General features: G+C 43.9%; 1 protein-coding gene across 1 annotated transcript in view; it reads left to right on the top strand.

Moving 5' to 3' along the window:
- The window catches only part of GUSB (glucuronidase beta), a 579332-nt gene that overhangs the window by 244469 nt on the left and 318558 nt on the right, over window positions 1-16305 (top strand). The window contains exons 4-5 of the mRNA XM_069614870.1: window positions 6544-6686; window positions 10079-10266. Of these exons, the coding sequence (XP_069470971.1) occupies window positions 6544-6686; window positions 10079-10266 (331 nt within the window). The remainder of the gene's footprint in view (window positions 1-6543; window positions 6687-10078; window positions 10267-16305) is intronic.

The following is a 16305-nucleotide window of genomic DNA, read 5'->3' on the forward strand; positions in this document are numbered from 1 at the left end:
TTAGTTTCAAGTTTCTCCTCCTATTGTCTTTCCTGGTCTGGTTCTATATCCAATTGTGTTCGTGTCTTTCACATAACATTATTTAACTTAGTCTTATCCCATGACTATATGAAATTTTAGCAATCGCTGTGCACAAGGTTTAGGAGTGGGCAAACAGTTTTAGACAAACAATTCCCGGAATCCATCAATTTAGTAGAGAGCGAGTCCGTCTTATCACCCTTGCCAAGAGTGGTAATTTACCTCTTAGCTGCTCAATGCATTTATATCTCAAGGTATACATATAGTTGCCAATCATAATTTATCAATTTGGCCCTCTATAACACTTTACATCACCATATTGGAGAGATGTATTTGGTCTCCATGGCAACCTGAGATTTTTATTGGAACACCATTTAGAATTCTGTTATTTCTCCATAACTTTCAGTTGGACAATTGCTTAAATGAGTTTCAATATATTAGGTTTTGAAAATATCATGCACTATTTCGCGCGAGGCGTCTCTTTACCATTTTTCCAATTGAAAGTAACAGTATCTTAACCCTTCCAAAATGGCCGACATGAGTTTAGATGGGGTTCGACCATTTTGGAGTATACAGCGATAAGCAGGTCAATAAAAACAACAGTTCACACAGCGCATGCGTGGGGAATAGATCGTTCAGTCAGGACCACCGGGGTAAGTAACTGTCGCCGGTCCCTAGAACACCCTTCAATATGTGTTCGCATGCCCACCTGTCTATAATTAGACAAGCGGCTAGCGCTCTAACCTAATGATTTACCTCTCTTTCTTTTACGGCTTTGCTCCAATGGAATGCTTATTCGGATCAACTGTTTTGTTACATCTACAGTCGGATATATTAACTGGGTAGCTTTCCGCAATTGCGAGGAATATAACAAGGTATGCCATAATTATTTTAAATTGCATAATTTAGCAACTCCAAATTGATTAATTACGACCAATGCCATAATCAATATCATTTACTTTAGGTTTGTACCTTCAGTACAACTACAACACGTAATCACGTATGTTCAACAATCAATCCAAGGTACCTTATATTTAGTTTTTTTAAATTAAATTAAACCTTACATTTTTTGGCCACTGTGAATACACTGCAATTATGCACTAACAGTTTTCCCATTGTTTTGTCTCTCTCTTTTTCTCCGCTCCTTCTCAACTCTACAACTTTGTTTCCAAACTGTTTATGCAATTTGAACCCACCATATTAACACGGTGGGTTTCCTTATTATCTGGTTGACAATGCTAAATGTATACAAATGGATCTGTGGGATCACCCAATAATGTATTAATTCCATATGCATTGCATGGTATAATGTTTTCTGCTACTTTTGGACTTAAAACGTTTTTGCCTTATATAATTTTACTCACGCCTCTTAACTAATGGGGGCATAAATGTGACCTACTTATCTTAAAAATTGGGGGTCATATCACCCCTACTGCCCCATGGTACTTCTTAAATTTTGAAATCCATGAATTTGCACTTTATGGTTGCTTTGCATTTATTTCTATGTTTTTCTCGTTATTTATTTTGTTACCTTTACAACCCCTTATATGGTTGACCAATATTTAATTTAATTTTAATTTTGATGTACAAGCCTCAGAGGAAGAGCAGTGTTGCTCGAAACACGTGTTAGGCTGTACCATACTCACCTAATAAAACTGCAAACCAAGCAGTGTCTTAAATTTGTATGTGTTGGCGCAGTGAGACTGGAAACACTCCTCCTTAACTTTACCTCACAGTGTTGTAACTCTAGCCAACTGCTGTTCTATGTTCCTTATTCCATCCTCCGCACCCGAAATACGTTGTTCTGCCTCGCCGGTGCGCGATGTCAGCTTCTGGAGGTCATGTTGCAGGAGGGAAACGTCCATGCTGATGCCGTCCATTTTCTGCTCCATGGAAGCGCGCGAGTCGGCTATGGCTGCCATGATGTCCTTTAGGTAGATCGTGCCCTCTGTTTCCGCCATGGCGTCCGTTTGGTCATGCACTTGTTCTGGCTGGCCGTTAGTTGTTGGCGTAGTAAATTGATCAATCCTGCTCTGGAATATCAATCTTCTGGATTTGTCTTTGCCCATGCCGGATGCCGATATGTATTGCAGTCCAGGCTGCTGTAAAGGGGTGGCGGCAACACTTTCCACCGGTCTCGGCACCGGGGTAGTCCTCTATGCTCCACTCGGCGGGGCCTTTTCTCCTCGTTTGCCGCGGTGTGTGGCGGGCAACCAGTTCACCTCCTCGACCAGGTCTCGGGCTCCTCTCCACTGATCCTGGCCCTGTCGTGCCGCTCGGGGCGTGCGGTAATAGTCTCGCTCTCGTCGTCCAGAGCCGCCCAGCAGATTGTTGTTATATGTAGCGTATAGGGCGTTTTGCTGTGCGGTTTGCAGTGGATGGTCGCGGTATTCCCTCAGAACGCCTTCCCGCCGTTCCGCCTCGCTCCGGTGAGGGCGGCCATTTTGATCGTGCAATGCCGTGCGCGCGGCGCCTCCTTTCCACCGCTCCGAACTCGCTCAAGGTGGTGCGTTACGGCCCGGGACTTTCCCTGCGTGTGCCAGGGGCACTTGCCTTTAAGAGGGTATGTTTTTGGGAAGGATTTGCCACTCGTAGCAGGCTATTTATTCAGGCTGTTTGCGGCGGCTGTCGGAGCGCCAGGAGCTCATGTCCTCATCGTCCCGTTGCTGGCCACGCCCCCTTGGAAATATATTTGGTTGGTCTTGGAAACTATGGGGATGGGGCCTAATATGATAGCATATATTAAGTTGCTGTACACTTCCCCGGTGGCCAGGGGGTGAGTTAACTCCCAAACGTCCGGTCTGTTCCCTCTTTTTAGAGGCACTCGACAGAGATGCCCGTTTTCCCCGATCCTGTTCGCCTTGGCAATCGAGCCAATGGCTGACTACGTCAGGGAGCGGCACGCGCACAAAGGGGTGCGGCTGAAAGACTCCCCTGAGATTATCTCGCTCTATGCGGACAATGTATTACTTTTTGTAAGAGACCCAGCTGTGCATCTGGACCCAATCTTGCGCGACATCACCCGCATAGGTACATACTCCGGGTTCACTATAAATTATACTAAATCTGAGATCTTCCCCCTTACTAGCTCCACGATACAACCCACCACCTAGTACCCGCTCCGTTGGTCCCCAAATGGGATCAAGTACTTGGGTGTCCAGGTGTCCCTGTCCAAAGATTTGCTACTGGCAGACAACTACCGGGCTGTCGCAGAGCAGGCCGAGGCCAAAATTACGCGCTGGCGTACCCTTCCATTATCATTAGCCGGAAGACTCTTGCTGGTTAAAATGATCTTACTCCCCAAGTTGCTGTATATATTTGGTAATGTCCCCGTCTGGCTGGGTAGGAGATACTTCACGAACCTGCACAAATTATTTGCTCAATTCCTATGGCACTCTGGCGTGGTGCGTAAAAAATGGTCGGACATGTCGCTACCCTACGATACAAGGGGATTCACAGCCCCGGACTTGCTGCGGTATTGGACTGCTTCACAGGCACAGTTCGCATCATACTGGTACCCTGGGCCCCTACCCCGTTCTCACGTCAAACTGGAGGCTCTGGCAGCGGCAGGCACTAATGTAATGTCCTTGATTCTAAACCGGCAGTATGACCCAGACTCGCCCATTGACCCGGTCCAGACCACAGTACAGGCTTGGGGCCAGATGCTCAAAACTTGTGACGAACAATGTCCGTACTACAAATGGCTCCCCGCCTGGAATTTTCCAGTGCTGGAGCCCACACATGACATCGCCCTGGCGCGACACTGGGAGGCCCTGGGATACCGTGCCCTCACTGATTTATATCCAGAGCAGACCTGGAGGCCGGGGCATTCGGGTTCCGTTCTGGAGCTTCTGCAGTTCTACAGACTACGCGCTGCCTTTTGAAATGCATGGCCTGTCTTCCCCATTGAGCCCCAGGACTCTCCTGGGATTGCCTACATCGCCAACTCGGGTGGCGCGCGTGGGGTGGTTTCTTTGTTATACAAACTCCTCTTGACCGCTGCTTCTCCCCTTCCATCCAGGGCTCGTGATGGCTGGGCCCCCGAGATGGAGCTGGAACTCACCGATCAACTGTGGGAGAAGATGTGCTCTCATACTAGCAGGGTGTCCCTAAACTTCCGCTACCGCACCATACAATATAAATTGCTCAACAGGCTGTATTACACCCCAGGCAGAATCTCGAGGTTTGCTCGCGCTGATCCTCGGCTCTGCCCCCGCTGCGGTGCGGAAGGTGCTGATCTACATATGTTTTGGGACTGCCCGGAACTGGCCACATTCTGGGGTAAAGTCATTGAGACCCTGTCTGCGATCACTGATACTGTTGTTGAACCCAATCCAATGGGGGTTCTGTTTGGGGTGTGGCAGCCTGGGGGGGCTAGGGACACTGTCGAGTTCCTGAATGTGAGCTGTGTAGTAGCCAAGAAATGTCTTACAAAGCTGGAAGAGCCCTACTCCCTCTACATTCCAGAAATGGTTAAATTTACTCATGTGGTCCCGAAACTGCGAGGAGGAATTCCTGGGTATGCTCCCTGTACGTTCTCATCCTCAAAACATATGGTCCGCATTAAACAGCTATTTAATTGGCTTAAATGGCACTTCTTCGGTGGATGAGTCCTCCTAGCTTCTCCATTAACTGTTTGGTAACTTGGTGCTCCATGATATGTTGTTATTCAGCTGCTGCTGTTGTTCTACTCCTGCCTATATGCTCTGGTATTCATCTGCATATGTACCAAATTTGTTTTTTTACTGCTCTGATGTTTGTGTATGCTGTATGCCTCTGTCAGCAAAAATAAAAGTTAAAAAGAAAGAGAACAATGATCTGGAAGAGGGAATTGTTTAATTTAACCAATTGTGGACTCAGTTTCTTCGATAGACTAAGGGAGCTAGGAGCACAGGTATCTGAGCCAATTTAGGAGAGCATGATTCTGGTACTCTTTATACTTGTGTTTGCTCCTGGGTTTCCCACCGTCCCGGTTACCTTCCATTCTATGGGTTGGCGTTACCGGGCCTGCTTGCAGGATAGTCTTTTATTTGTTTGGTCAGGATTGCTTCTGCTTTCTTTCCGACTCTCTCTGCTTCTTGTCTGTGCTGCCAGCATCTGAATGGTCTTGGCGTAGTTACCAGACTGCACAGTCCACCTTTTTTGGGTCACGCCACCACTCACGACTCGCTTTCTTCTTTAGGGTTTCCATCCCCTGCTCTCTTCTGCCTTCAGCTCTCCTGGTGTTTCCCTTGCATGCCAGCTATTTTCTTCCTCAATACGGATCATCTCCTGGTTTCGATCAGCTTCCATGACAACGCTGATTTGAAATTCCCGGGTTTCACTTGTCACTGATAATGGTCCTTCTTTTAATTGCTGGGCACTCCCCAGCAGAGGATTATAGCCCTTTTTTGCTTCCTGTTGAGGGCTCTCGATCACTCCTCCTCGTCCAAGTATTTCTGGTTTCTACCCACTGAGCTATTACTCGCTCACTCTTCTTCTTCACGGTAGTCTTACCAAGTATTTCTTCAGGTTGGATCTTAGACCCTATGATACAATAACAAACAGTGGCTGAGTCTGCACGGTCTTCCTGAAGTCATGATGTTACTGTGTGTCGGATTTTGGGAGTTTGTAGAATGGGAGGCCTTGTGCCCAAGGGAGGAGCCTCTTCCTGTGAAGTCCCGTTTGCCGCCACCCTTAGGGGGAATATCGCGCAGCGAGCTCACCTCCCAAGCCTCACAAGGAAAGGCTCCCCCTTGGGGAGAAGTGACTGAATCCCGCAATTCGTCACAAAAGTCAGTTTCTAAAATCATGTCATTTCTCAGCCTCATGAGCCCGTTGGGCAAGTGGTTTTGTTTTCTTTCCTGTTTCTCTTTATGACGAACAACGCAACCAACATGCCTCGTAAATGTCTGAATGCATCCATACATCTATAGTCCCTAAATGCAATACTTTGGGCCACTTTCAATTTTGAAAACATGTTGTCTTCCAGCACATTGTTGCACGGGCTATAGTTTTTAAAATGTATTTTTATTTTTCTTTTGAACGAACTACAAGAAGGTGTAGATGCTGATTTTGCTGAGATGACAAGTGCCATGGGATTCTTTCCAAATAAAAAATAAACTATTTGCAAAATGTTCTTCCTATGTGGTAATTATTATTGTTGCATTTGTGGTCAACAATGCAGTGCTAGTACATTTTTTCTTATTGTCTTGCCTTGCTTCAACAGTAACCGATAAAATAGTCCATTGCCAAAATGTTTCTGCGAAAGTCCATAGCACCAAATTAATACATGGACAGCTTATCAATATTGAAGCTAAACATATTGACCTTGCGCGGGGGAATGTTCACATATTTAGTTAGGTTTAATTGATGTTTATTTAGTTTGGGTTGCGAGCTGTATAAAGTTGGGCAGTGCATTCAGTAATCTTTTATTCTACATGATTTGAAAGTACATTGGTCAGAACTTTACTAATACTAATTGTTAACAATTTTTGTTAATTGTTTAGTAATACTGTTTTTTTATTTCTTTTCTCATAAATATAGGTATCCAAAAGGCTACTTTGTGCAGAATACCAATTTTGACTTTTTCAACTACGCTGGAATCCATCGTCCTGTTGTTCTATATACAACCCCTTCTGTATATATTGACGACATCACTGTTATTGGGGATTTCATTGATGATGTTGGTAAGTTATTATAATAATGCTTCCTTTTTTTTTGCTTTCCTAATCCAAACTCCTGAGGAAAGCATGCTATTCTTTATTGCAACTTCTCCCGCACATTCTTATATTGCTTGTTGTTTTTCCATAACCAGCATCTTATAGTCTTTATGGTGTTTGCTATAAAACTGATGTTACTAAATATTTTGGATGAGGGTTGTAATGGTGTGCATGCCTCTTGTGTTTTCCATGGAAGTAGTGTTGCTCCTGTAGTGTGGTTGGTAGTATCTCAATTCGAGCAGATGGGGATTTCTGCGATTTACTCTCTAGTGGCCCTAATGCTCTACTGCTAGATTTATGAAAAGTTATCTTTGATCGTGCCAGAAGATGGGCTTTGGCGATGGATCACCTTATTGAGCATCCTGCAAGTTGCGCACAATTGACTATCCTTCAAAGACTGAAAATATGAATACTCCTCAGGTGGGGTTAGGCCGCCAAGCCTTGCACTAATATGCATTGGATTCATATGAGAAAAAAGCCCACATCGTGTACAGGATGTCTTGGGCAAATTGCCTCTCAGAGCAGATGTTCTATTAAAAATGGTGTCCGTCAGTAAAAACTGGTGGTTGGATAGACTCTGTTACATGTACAACAGATGCCATACATTTATCTGGCAAGTAGAAGATCAGTTGTGGAAGTCACTAAATTAAGTGTTTATGACGGCATAGAGAGATGTCTGCTAGATGAAAGATCTGAAATGTTCTGGCAACTATTGTATGTATGGTCAATTTCCAAATGATATCGGGTACTATATGCTTTTGTGCACCGCTACAAAGCTATCGAAGCCAAACCACCAGATCAGTGATTTTATAACAAATTAAACAAAAACCGCTTTTATCATGATGCCGGTTATATATTTTGTCATACTGGAGTATACAAATGTCTGGTGAGACCTTGTAGCTGAGGTAAATATAGTCGTGCAGCAGGGTTTTTATCCAAGATCTCCAACTAAATCTTGGTCAATGTCGATTCACTTAGCTAACCTGCAGCCCCCTTAAATCTACTGCTATCTGGCTGCTTAATTTAATTGTTAGTAGAATTAGTTTTAGAACATTGGGGGAACCATCCAGTCTCTGTTTTGGGGTTCTGGCGGTGGAAAAGAAGGGAGGGGCGGTGGGGTGCATACAGGGTTTGAGGATTTGAGGTTGAATCATCAGCAGGAAATAAAGAATGTGATCATATCTGAAAGATGTACAAAATTACATACTATACGTAGCAGGGGTGTAATTGCTCAATCATTCAGCAATGCTTTGTAGAAAATGTCTAGTCTTCGCCAGCAATTAAAGCCTTGCCTGGATTGGGCATAAGCTAGATCCATTTAGCTCATCAACTCCAATTATTTGGCATTCCATAAGTACCTACCCTTGATTTTTGCCTCTGCCCAGAATGTAAATATTGAATGGGCTCAGAAATTTAGCCACCTTGGGGTAGCCAATTTAAAGCATGCTTTAGGACAAGGTAGAATAGCAGTACCAAAATCCTTCATCGCACAGTGCCAAGGAAACCGCTATCATGACACTAAAGTGCACATGACTTTACTCCATCATAATTGTATCTTAATTGTGACTTGTATTGATAGTGAGAAACCTAAGGGTATTCTTCCAAGTAGACCTTGCAAATCTCTCATTCAGGTGGCCTCAGACAGGCTGGCGCTCTCAGAAACCAACCCTGGGGGTGGACGAGTGAGGGAGGATCACCTGGGTAGGGGAGACCAGGGTTATGCTTGGGTGGGGGGGGTGATATTCAAGGTGAGATGCAGTATTATACCGGGGAAGAAGTAGAGGACGAGATCCCTGGTGCCTTTTGTAGGCTCTACTACATCTGCCTCCCTTCCTCCCATTGAATCTCTTTTCAGCAAGTCCTATCACACCTCCGTACATAACCAATGCTCTAGAGTCCAAACCTTAAAACTATCTCTCCCAGACTTCCTATTTTCCTGGTCCCTGTCCAAATAATCCCAACCATTTTTCTTCACATGCCTATGATTATTCTTTCCGAACACCCAATCTACCTTGACAAAACACTAGCGTTCCCACAATCCCCTTTGTTCAGTTTACCATCCCGGTTATCCCCCTTTGCTTCATAAACCCTACCAATTCCGTCCCTCTGGTTATTTTCCAAACGTCCCCGTTGAATGTGACCCAACGATTACAGTTCCCGAAAACCCTCTTATTTACTTCACAAACTCACAAAAACCATCCTTCCTAGATCACCACAAACTCCTCTAGTATGAGGGTTATAATACCATACAACACCTCTTCCTCTCTATATCCCGTATGATACTCTGACACCTTTTCCCCATCCTACCATGTAGGATATTCCAAAACACTAACCCTGCAAATCCCCCCAGTCCACACAAACCCTTTTGCACAACACGAAAGACAATGGACTAACACCTGATAATACCAGAGACGTCTACCTGACGTGTCCCAATACCAGGGTCGGGCAATTGAACAGAATCACAGACACCTGACAGCCCTTTCCCTTCCCCATCTGGATAAAAGGTGGAGCACAAGAGCACACGACGAGCAAGGCAAACCGCACAACGTAAGAGCTGACTCAGCACAGCCGTTCAAGAGGAGAAGAGAGACGGCGCAGAGCGAGAGGGTGACCAGGAGAGAGTCGAGGGGTGTGTCGATAAAACACCAAACTATGTTGAATGAAAAGTAGCCAAAAGCTAAGTTGAACTTTGAAAAGCAAAAGAATACTATTAATGAAGGAGGGGCTAAACCAAATACAGAGGAGTCCAGCACCACATTGGTGCTCACGTAGGAAACTCTGGGTGATTACCCAACAGTAAAGACTACCGTAACCAGAAGGCCATGGGAAGAGGCAAAGAACAGTCGAAGTGGTCATACAGGGGTCTTGTGAAATCCTTTGTACCGTTGTATTACGCCTTAATTTGAAAGGCAAGAAGGAAAATCATGCCCATCAGATCACCGTGACACATTTCTGTAATTCTGGGATTACTAAAAATTGATTTTCCTTCAAATGTAACAAATAATCTACTTCGAACCAGGAATTAATTTTGAGCTTGTTTTATGTATACATTTTTAAAGTCATGAATTTTAAAAACGTTTGGTTTTGGTGTGTCTTGTTACTGGCATGCAAGGTCAATGCACAGTGAACTCTTAAGGGCCCTCTCTTAAAATGAGTGGGAGAGGGAGTGCCATGTAACATAACCGGTTATTCTAAACATGTCAACAATAAGAACATTTTTAAAACATTCACAGTTGATTTCTAAAAAATGTCATTTTAAAATCTGAAATCACAACCAGTACTTAACATCTAGATGATTACGATTTCTCTCACTGTTACACATATACCTCACGTTGATGTCTGTTCATATTTTCATTTAGGTATGGTGAATTATAAGATATCAGTGATTGGTGCTATAGACTATACGTTGTCCTTGAAGTTATACGACCAAGAAGGGAAAGTGGTGGCTACAGGATCTGCTCCCATAGGGCAACTAAAGGTGGTGGACCCGAATCTTTGGTGGCCTTATTTAATGCATGAAACCCCTGGATACCTGTACTCTTTGGAGGTAATGTATAGCATGTATTGAACAAATAATCCAAAATTCATATACTTTTTGTTCAAATCACAGCCAAGCCAGCTAGAGGCTTTGTCTTTTTAAAGTTCATAAAAAGAGTATAATTAAATTGTCATAATACATTTTCTTCTTCGGCCGGGACAATTTTGGTTTGTAGAATGCATAATGTCCATAGAAATGATTTATTCTTTTGTTCCTTCATTCTTTTCATACTCTTGGTATGAGTTAATCAGTTTTGACTGCATTAATGTAACTCAAAGGATCACAAACGTTGACAATTCAGGCATTCAACAGGGTTAAAGTTCCCAAGGACTAAAGGTATGGGCCCAAAAAGCTGCTCCAATCATCCTCCCTGCGTAATGGAGAGTCTGTGGATGCACTTATACGTTCTGTGATACCCTCCTCCGCCAAACATTCTGTTGTGTTCCATTCAGTTTGATTTGCCTCACATACTTTGCTTTAATGTTAAAGGATATTTGTACCGCGCACTATCACCACCGGAGTGGTCCCCTGGCGCTCTGGTAGCTCTGAAAAGGGAAGGGGGGGATGAGTTGGTGGGAACGAGCGGGAGATGTGCAAGAGAGCAGTGATGTATCGTTGGCAGCCGCAGCCCGGTTAACACTGATCGCTGGGCTTGGGGTACTTTGCAGTCGGTAGCCATTGTGTGCTGTTGTGCACGTCTTTGTGTGGTTTGTTTTGTTGTTGCGGTGTAGTGAAGTTTGTGCGGTTTCTTGTGCATTAGGGTTGTGGTTGTGTTTGGTTTGAGAGGTGTATGCAGAGGGTAGAGATTGTTAGTGGGTTGGTTATTGGCATTGTTGTCTAGAAGTGATGTGCTAAATGTCTCCATTCTTCTTTCTAGATGCAGTGCGTGAATATCTCTGCATATCTATCTAGATCCGGTACTGGCTAATATTCACAATCCTTTCTATATGACGCACACCTATATTCACTACTGTATCCAAATGTGGCACTGGCCCACCTTCGAAATCCTGTCTATATGTGAAGCAAGCCAGAATTCACAATTCTATCTAAATCTGGCCTCGATAGTGTTCCTAATGGAGTCTAGACGTGGCACTGGCTAACAATTGCTATTCTATCTAGATGTGGCACTGGCCGACACAGGCTATTGTTCATAATCTTATCTAAGTGTGGCACAAGCTAACATTCACAGTTCTATCTAGATGCGATGCAGGCTAATGTTCATGATTCAATCTAAGTGAGGCACATGCTAACATTAACAATTCTATCTAAATTCCGCATATACTGATAATCACGTACCTATCTAGATGTGATGCGGGCTGATGTTTACGATTCCATCTAAGTGTGGGACATGCTAACATTGACATTTCTATCTAGATGCGACGCGGGCTAATGTTCATGATTCCATATGCTAGCAATCACAATTCCAGCTAAGTGTGGCACATGCTGACATTCACAATTTCATCTAGATGCGACTCAGGCTAATGTTTATGATTCCAACTAAGTTTGGCACATGCTGACAATCACGATGCCATCTAAGTTTGGCTCATGCTATCATTCACAGTTCCATCTAAGTGTGGGACGTGCTAACATTCACATTTCTACCTAGATGCGACTCAGGCTAATGTTCATGATTCCATCTAGGTGTGGCACATGCTGACAATCACGATTCCATCTAAGTGTGGGACATTTTAGTAGTAGTCATTTATGGGTTTGCAGAAAAAGACAGAAAAAAAGACTTAATGCACAATTAATGTGTATTCGGCCTGGTTAAAAAGACTGAATCCCAAAATACTGAACAAGGTTAGCTGGGGAGTACCCCGCTCCCCTAGCTCGGTATTATGGGTTGCAGGGGTGCCCCCCACATACATTACATGTGTGGCGGGGGAAAAAAACAAAAAGCTCGAGTTACAAAATGCAAACAAGTGTTCACAATTTTGTAATTCAATCTTTTGGTACTCTAGTTTTCTTGGTACAACCGTCATTTATATAACGCCTTTTCCCATTTGTATGGCCTCAACGCGCTTGTGGTGGGAGTGTCCTCAGGGACCGAAATCCAGGTATAGGAACATTGTTAGAAAAAGCTTAGAATGCGTGTGTGCATTTGGCCAAGATTAGGAGTTAGGTGGGCTGGCTAGGCTCCAGTAAGCAGCCCAAGAGGTCAGGCATGTGGATGGGTGCAGAGGGAGGTCACAAGAGTGTGATAGTGCAAGAGACTCATTATGTGTCCAGCTAGACCGAATATTGTCATAGATTGTCACTGTATTCTTATGGCAGAGGTCTTGAGCCAAGTCTAGTGTAAGGAGGTGAAGATGTTGCGTGTCCAGCTAGACCAAATTTGTTGTAGTCGTAGCTGCATTCTAATGTGTGTGGATGGATAGCCTTGCCTGCGGCAGATATCCACGGAAGTAGTGCGTTGATACATGGAGTTTATCTTTGATCGCGCTGCGTGTTCAGATCATCTGTGTGGGAAGACAAGCTACCCTCATAAGGTCTTCTACGCACTATAGACAGGCTACCCTCTAAGTCTTCTAAGCGCAAATAGACTGGCTACCGTAGTACATCTTCTCGGCGTGACAGACAGGCTACCTTAAGATCTTGATATTATAGGATTCTCTAAACGCAATAGATAGGCTACCCTTATAGTCTTACTATATATTTTCTAAATTCCATAAAAGGCTACCACCACGCATCGAAGTGCAATATCAAGGATACCTGCATATATATTTGTGTTACAATGGCTAACATCTAGATCTTTTAAGTGCAATGGATAGGTTACCATCATGTATTTTTGAGGCAATGGACTAACATTATAAGGTGCAATGCAAAAGTGCCAAATCCCAGATAAAACTAAGTGCAGCACACTGCCCACCCTCAAATCCGACAAACATTTCCAGATCTTCTAACTGAAATACATGTGATAACCATCACAATTTCTTTTAGAGCAGTACATGTGCTATCCTTCACAGTTCTTGATATGCAATACTGGTATTCGGTTATTCATGAGCAATACATCTGCTAACCTGCACAATTTCTACTAATTGCAGTGCCTGTGGTACCCTACTCAATTCCTTGTAAGAGCAATGCATGTACTAGCCTTCACAGTTCTTCACACGCAATACATCTGCCAACCTAGGCAATTTCTTCGAAGCGCAACACGTGTAAACCTACCCAATATCTTCTGAGTGTAATAATTGTGTTAACCTTCATTGTGCAAGCCGGAGGCTATCCTCACAAATTTAGCCCAAAAGACAGGCTACATAGCAACTTCCTGGTCCAATACCAAGGCTACGTGCGATATGTGGACTATCCTGATAAAACTGTTAAGCGCAAAAGAGCTGTCCTAATACATCGTTAAAGTACAGATTTAGCCTCAGTGTAGCCCATTTCCTACCCCCAAAGTTCAGCTAAGTGCAATGCATTTCCTACCCCCAACAAACCATCTAAGTGTAACATATTTCCTACCCCAAAATTACAGTTAAGGGTGACGCACAGAAAACTCCAAATACATCTATTGGTTATCTAGGGGGGGTGAAGCAGGTGCTGTACACAGTGTTATAATATGATGGTGGTAATGTAGAAGTGGCAGGGTTTTAATTGACCACAGTGAGGGTTTAGTTCACTTCCTGTGCCACCTTACCATAGTTGTAGCTGTTGGGTGCTTTGTCAGTCGTCCATGGGTGAACCGGGGCAAACACGGATGGGAGGTGCCCTTTGCCGTAGGCATTAGCTGGCTTCCCTGGTAGGGCTGGTAAAGAAGTTGGACACAGGCCAATCGGAAGGAGTGGGAAGCAGGCAGGGGCCGGGGCCAAGGCAGGAGAGAGAAAACAGCATAGAAGCCGAGTTAGGAGAGGGGGATAAAAAAGCTGGGATGCAGGTGTGGAGCAAGGCGGGAAGCTTCTAAAGAGAAGGCCAGAGGCACAAAAAGGAGCAGCGGTCAGAGCGTGGGCCATGCCATCGCTCACCACAGGTGTTGTTCAAAATTTCCCAAGACTGTTTGTACTATTTTCAGTGATGATGGTAATGCAATGAAAGGTATAAAATGAACAATTCTAAAAACTGAACTCACACCTGTCAGACTTGTATTATACTGTGACACTAGAAGTTAGGAATGCTGTCCAATGATGCTCTAAACCGTGTTTATTTTGGCCTCCTCAAAGGAACCATCTGCCTGCTTGTTTTTATGTCAAACATGGCTTGCCTGTAGACCTTCAATGATGTCTCGCAGTCTTTGATATTTCTGTTCACTCCTAGACAACGGATCCATCATAAGATTAAGTCAAGTTTCTTTCTTCCAGCATGTACCTTCAATCACAGTATTGTGCCCCACATTTCAAATATTCCCTGTCCATCTGTTTGATTAGTACAAATGAACATTTATTCTGTCATGGCCGAGAACTCTCCATTTGATACTGATCCGATTCAAGCATTTCACTTGGTAGTTACAAAACATTCACTTGCTAATACTAATCTACCACTCTAGAGCACTCCGATGGACTCTGCAACCTGAGTGATGCTGGAAAACGCCTCAATCTTACAAATTCTGCAATGCAAGATGAGATATATCTGCCACCTTCTTTTTGATCTCCGTTTGACAGTTAATCACAAAGCCTCTGATTCATGCCTGCACAGACCACAGTCCCCTTGGCCGTAACAGCTTTTCTCAGGCGTCATCAAATGTAGAATTATGACAAAATGCAGGATTCCATTTTCTGGAAAATAATAAGCCACTAGATATATCTTACCATCACATACATGTCAAGTGCCCCCGTGCCACGTTTGACTCCTTCAGTTAGTCCTACTACTTCATATTCGAATCTTGGACTTGTCATGAAAATTTTAGCACTAAACATCTTGGCCTATAAATCCCAGAATGCAACAAACTGGCACTGACCGGAGGAGTTTAATCCACAGGGCATATGGCAGCTATGCTAACTAACTGTATTTGAAGCAACACTGTATCAACAGCAATATTAAAAGCACCAGTCTGGAGCAATATTGTCTCTGAACAATCTGGGTGTTGCTTACTGAAGCAGAAACAAAGCAGTTTTTTTGTGTGAATACCAATTTTAACTCTAGTGCCCTCTTAAGAAAAATAGTTAGTTATTTCTTGATCAAGTGAGACGGTAATGCCTCATATTTCTTTAATAAAAATGTGGTTATTTGCCAATTAGCTTTGCTCGGCCATCAAAGTCACTTGGGTCTCTCCTCCTTGCACTGCCTGCGCTTTAGATGAATCCATGGAAATGAGTGCACATGCCTCTGAAATTCCAATTGATGTACTGAAAATTCTAATTTCGTTAGTTTGCATTTAAGCTGCGTTTCCATAGATGTTGCATCGCTTCATCTACAAGTTGCTGATATTTTTAGAAAAAAAAGTTTGCCCAGAAGGTGCTATCCACATAAAATTAAAAGGTTGCTGGTAGAAATAGCTTGTATTCTCCAGCATGGGGTCTGGCATGGATTCACATGCTCATGAATATTCCCCGTCGTCAGGCTGGGAATCCTCGGTAAAGAAAAAACCAGTATCAGTTTCGTTTCTGATCTGTCTTTCGTAGTAATAACCAATAACTGGTCTCTGCGTCATACTGACCACAGCCAATGACTGCCCTCTACCTAAGCACCGCCTCTGGCAGCCATCTTCAGATTTTTACCGCACGTTCATGTGTTGGGATCCTCGTGCTATTGCTCTCGAGCGTTAGTGCTATTTTTTCACGTTTTTTTCTCAAAACTTAGTTTTTTCCGGTCAAAAGAGCCTCAAGCTCCACCGACTCTCCATCCGATCAACGGGGACCCGTGTCGGATTCGTCTGCGCCCCTCAAGGGTGAAGATTTCGTCGAGCTACGTTTTGGAGGACTCCAGAAGCTTCTCAGGCCCGGACATGGCCCAGGAGAAGGGAAGCTCGACGCCCGGAAAGCTGTTCAGGGTCTGCCCTGGATGCCAGCTGCAGAACGTCTTTAAAGAGGACGAACACTCCTTTTGTCTCTACTGCTTACATGAGGACAAGACGCACGTGGAGAAGGACTGTGCGTTTTGCGGCAATATGTCGGA

The sequence above is a fragment of the Ambystoma mexicanum genome, chromosome 9 (assembly GCF_040938575.1).
Source record: "Ambystoma mexicanum isolate Mex_15411 chromosome 9, UKY_AmexF1_1, whole genome shotgun sequence".
In the NCBI taxonomy this organism is placed as follows: domain Eukaryota; kingdom Metazoa; phylum Chordata; class Amphibia; order Caudata; family Ambystomatidae; genus Ambystoma; species Ambystoma mexicanum.